A 3,964-nucleotide genomic window follows, 5' to 3' on the forward strand; every position below is an offset into this window, starting at 1 on the left:
GTCGTCACCGGTCTATTAAAACGCACAACATATTAAAGCGTCTTTGCTGTTTCCATGTTTTCTACAAAACAAAACCAGAAATCGAGGGGTTATGACGTCATTGACAGGCGACACAGTGACACTATGGACACGCTCCGTGTCACTAGTTAAAATTGCTTATTTCTCTGGATTTAAACATTCTTCGAAACATTTGGGATAATGTAAATACACAAGGCAGCAAAATATATAACACTGTTCTAGTCGTTTTTGGATATTTTAATAAAAAAATCTTACATATTGTGCCTTTAAATGCTTTGCTGAACAGGTTTACTAATTATGTAATTTTGGAAATTTGACTTTCTCTCTCTCTCTCTCTCTTCATCATTAAGTGTGTACATTAACTTTGTACATGTTGGCAAAATGAAGTTTTCAAGAGGTATTTTAGCAAGGTTTCTGTGCTAATCATACTGCAAAATGACTCTATGGTACAGATGACTGATTTAGCATATTACCCTGAATTCCACCCATAATTTCATTAAAAATCTTCATATATTAAGCATCATAAATCAGATAGGAAATATGCATTTAACTGTGATGGAGTTGTATAAAAATAAAAAAATGATATAAATAAAATAAAATAAAAAGTTTTATGAAAACCGTTTTCTTCTCCAGTTTTATGGTTTAATTTGGCACATGGCACAATCAGCATGTATACATCTGGTATACATAAATAAATATTAAATATATTTATACATAAATATACATATAGAGCTATTAAAAAGACACTTGTTGTGGCCTCAGATTATGGTGCAGAGGATAAAACTTGTACAGACACGAACTGCTCTGCCCTCTGAATATTGGTGCTTTCAGCCTAATAATTGATAATAATGGTCATTTACACTTTCAGGTCAATGGGAGCAAAATCTTCATAAAAGCCCTATACATATATGTATGTATGCCCATATTTATATATATATTTAAGGAAACACATGTCTACACTGAAGTCAGGTTATTCAGTGTAAAGAGGCCACTGTCTCCAGTCGAGAGGAACGCTTACAAAGTCAATGGAATCATGTCAGTTAGTTCAGTTCAATCTTAAGCTATTGTTTTCTCTTGCATGTAAAATAATATATTTATTTTGTAATAATTCTTAAGCAAAATTAGACATATGTAACTTTTTTTAAAATAACAAAAAGATCTATTTCGCAAAGACAGATGACAACACTATTTATGGTGAACAAAATCAACGCAGAAGCCCCCCCACCCCTATCACACAAATATTTAACAGAAAACATGGCAAAGGCAATCAAACGCACACACACACACACACACACACACACACACACACACACACACACACGTAGACACAACTCATTCCCATTCATACTCAGAACCTCTCACACACGCACACCAGTCAAACAGTGCTCTGAGCGTTGTGTGTAAGTGTGCATTTCATGGGAATTTGACGCAGGAGCCGATAGCTAATTTTTGTAGTAAAAGATGCACTTTTCTTTAAACAAAACAATTACAGTAACTTTAAAAGTCTTTATCTCCAGTCTTGTCCAATGAAACAGTTTCAAACAAAAGATTTTCAGTGGAACCAAGAAAAAAGCATGTGAGGTTATGCAACTGGAAAACGAGTTGCAGTTACCATTTCAATCCACCAGTTTCCATATTTGTCGTCTGTCTCATGGTTCCTACCACTCAAGTCAGATCGCTACGTTCCACACAAACACATCTCAGGGAAAGGATCGTCAAATTAAGAGGCAAAAAAAACAGCTCTTTATAAGGCATTGAAAAGAAATTGAAAAGCAAAGCAAACAATATTATGCAGATGTCACCTTAGAGGCCACTGTTTTGAAACATGTTTCCCACAAAAGACTGTGATGGGAAATAAAATGCACTTTCCTTTGTTTTTTTGTTATTTATTCAAGAAAAAAGTGATTCGCCCGATTCTGCATAAAAAGGCGTTTTTTTTTAGTTTTTTTTTAAAACGATGATTAGAAAAAATACTGCTTGAAACCCTCGTCCCTTTTCAAAGGAAAGAGAGCAGTTCTGTTTTGGCAGGTTTGCACAACTTGACATCTGGAAAGAACGTGTCACTGCTTTTTGCAAAAGTCTATTCAAATCATTTTGTTTCCGTCATCGTCCTGATCCCCTTCCTCTCACTTCAACGTTTTCATTAAAACCAAAGGCTTTCCCCACATCCCTCCCTTTGTCGGATCGCCATAAAGCTATACACGCGTGGTGGAGTGGGAGTGTGGCAGGCCGGTGGAGTTGAAGCCAGCCGTGAAGGTGTTGTAGGGATGTAGGTTGGGCATGCCCACCAACGAGTTGGGGATCATGGTTATGGTGTTCGGCGTCATGAGTGGGATATCGTCAGGCGAGCGCCGCAGAGTCAGCGTGTAGTCGGGAAGAGAAGCGAGCCGTAACGGGTCACCGGGCGGCCCTGAGTCGCACTCGTGGTGCGTCTGGGTCACCTGCAGGGACATGATCTCTTCTTCAGGGGCGTGCCGGTTCACGTCATTGGTGGTGGTGGCTCGTGGTGGGCTGGGTTGCGGGTGCTGTTCTTGCCGGCGCTTATCCTTGCGGTAGTACAGAGCAGCAAACGCCAGAACATTGAGGAACAGCAGAGAAGCTCCCACTGCAATGGTTACGCTCAGCTCGGTGGAGTAATCCCGTGGGTTCTCCACCACCAGAGGGCCTGGTTCCTCTTCTCCGTTCCATTGCTCCTTCCCACTCTCGCTGTTGTAGTCCGGAGACATCGGAGGCCGCTTGGTGTTGAACGGCCAGGCTTTACTGTTGGGACGTTTGGTGGACAGGGAGTTCTGAGTCGTCTCGGGTGGTGGCACTTTGGTCGTGGTGGAGGTGTAGTGGAACATATCATGTAGGTTGTACAGATGAGGGACCAGGTGCTTCCAGAACGCCACTTTAGTGGCGCGGTAGTGATCACGGACTCGTGGCTTGAGGCCGATGTGCAGGTACAGCTGGTCTTGCGGATTGTATTTGGACCAGGCTACCTCTTCGAAGCGATTGGCTTTAGTATGGATGAACTTGGTATCCTGAGGCACTGGTTTGTTGGGATCTCTGCAAAACAAACAGAAGATAAATTAATAAACTAAGCTGAGAAGTTTAGTCATGTAAAGTGTTGCTGCTAGAAGTTCAAGCAATACTTCACCCAAAAATGAAAATTCTATCATCATTTATTCACAGTCATGTTGTTCCAAGCCTGTGTAATTTTCATATTTTTGTGGAATGCTAAATAATTTGTTTTGATGAAAATTTATGCTGCTTTTTCTCAGTGAAAGCATACAGTGGGGATGTAATAATTCACTGAACTGGTTTCATGACATGGTTTTCTCACCATTTTTTTTAAAACAAAAATGAGATTTAAGGCAAATTATAAATAAAAAAGTGCCCTTTTGTTATTTCTCAGGCAAAGTGCTGCACATGTCTTGATGAAAAATCTTTTATGTCAAATAAGAAAAATAAAGTGAAATTTTAAATCCCAAATCAAATAAATACATGAATAATACAATATATACAGTATATATATATATATATATATATATATATATACAGAGGCTAGATGAAAAGCAAATGCCATTTAAACTTTTCTGAAGACAGTCAGTTCCCCTCAGAGATACATTCATATAAAACCCCACCACCAACTGTATTGCGATTTGGTTAACGTCTCATCCGACTTGAATCGTCACATATTTTCATTGATTTTCAACTGGCTCAGGATGCTTGGTTACATTCCTAGTGAGTAGGTATCATTAATGTAGTCCATACAACTTATATGCTACATGCTCTCAAATCTAATTTCAGATTTCAAGAAACGCTTCAGAAGACTTGGTGTCCTACAGCAAGGGCGTAGGTTTGCTTTTGACATTGGTGGGGACCAAGCGGCAACCTCCCGCTCTCTCTCGTGAGGCCAACAAGGAAGTGACTTAAACTGTAATTCATCGACTGGCCGCTAGAG

At 39.6% G+C, this 3,964-nt stretch overlaps 1 protein-coding gene across 2 annotated transcripts in view; it reads right to left on the reverse strand.

Moving 5' to 3' along the window:
* Positions 1-1,229: 1,229 nt before the first annotated feature.
* LOC107663109 (neuroligin-3-like) overlaps positions 1,230-3,964 on the reverse strand; it is a 184,438-nt gene continuing 181,703 nt past the window's right edge. For both annotated transcript variants that reach the window (XM_016453264.1, XM_016453263.1), the window contains one exon: positions 1,230-3,066. In XM_016453264.1, the coding sequence (XP_016308750.1) occupies positions 2,214-3,066 (853 nt within the window). In that variant the 3' untranslated portion in view covers positions 1,230-2,213. The remainder of the gene's footprint in view (positions 3,067-3,964) is intronic.

Source organism: Sinocyclocheilus anshuiensis, unplaced genomic scaffold (assembly GCF_001515605.1).
Source record: "Sinocyclocheilus anshuiensis isolate Anshui unplaced genomic scaffold, SAMN03320099.WGS_v1.1 scaffold836, whole genome shotgun sequence".
Lineage (NCBI taxonomy): Eukaryota > Metazoa > Chordata > Actinopteri > Cypriniformes > Cyprinidae > Sinocyclocheilus > Sinocyclocheilus anshuiensis.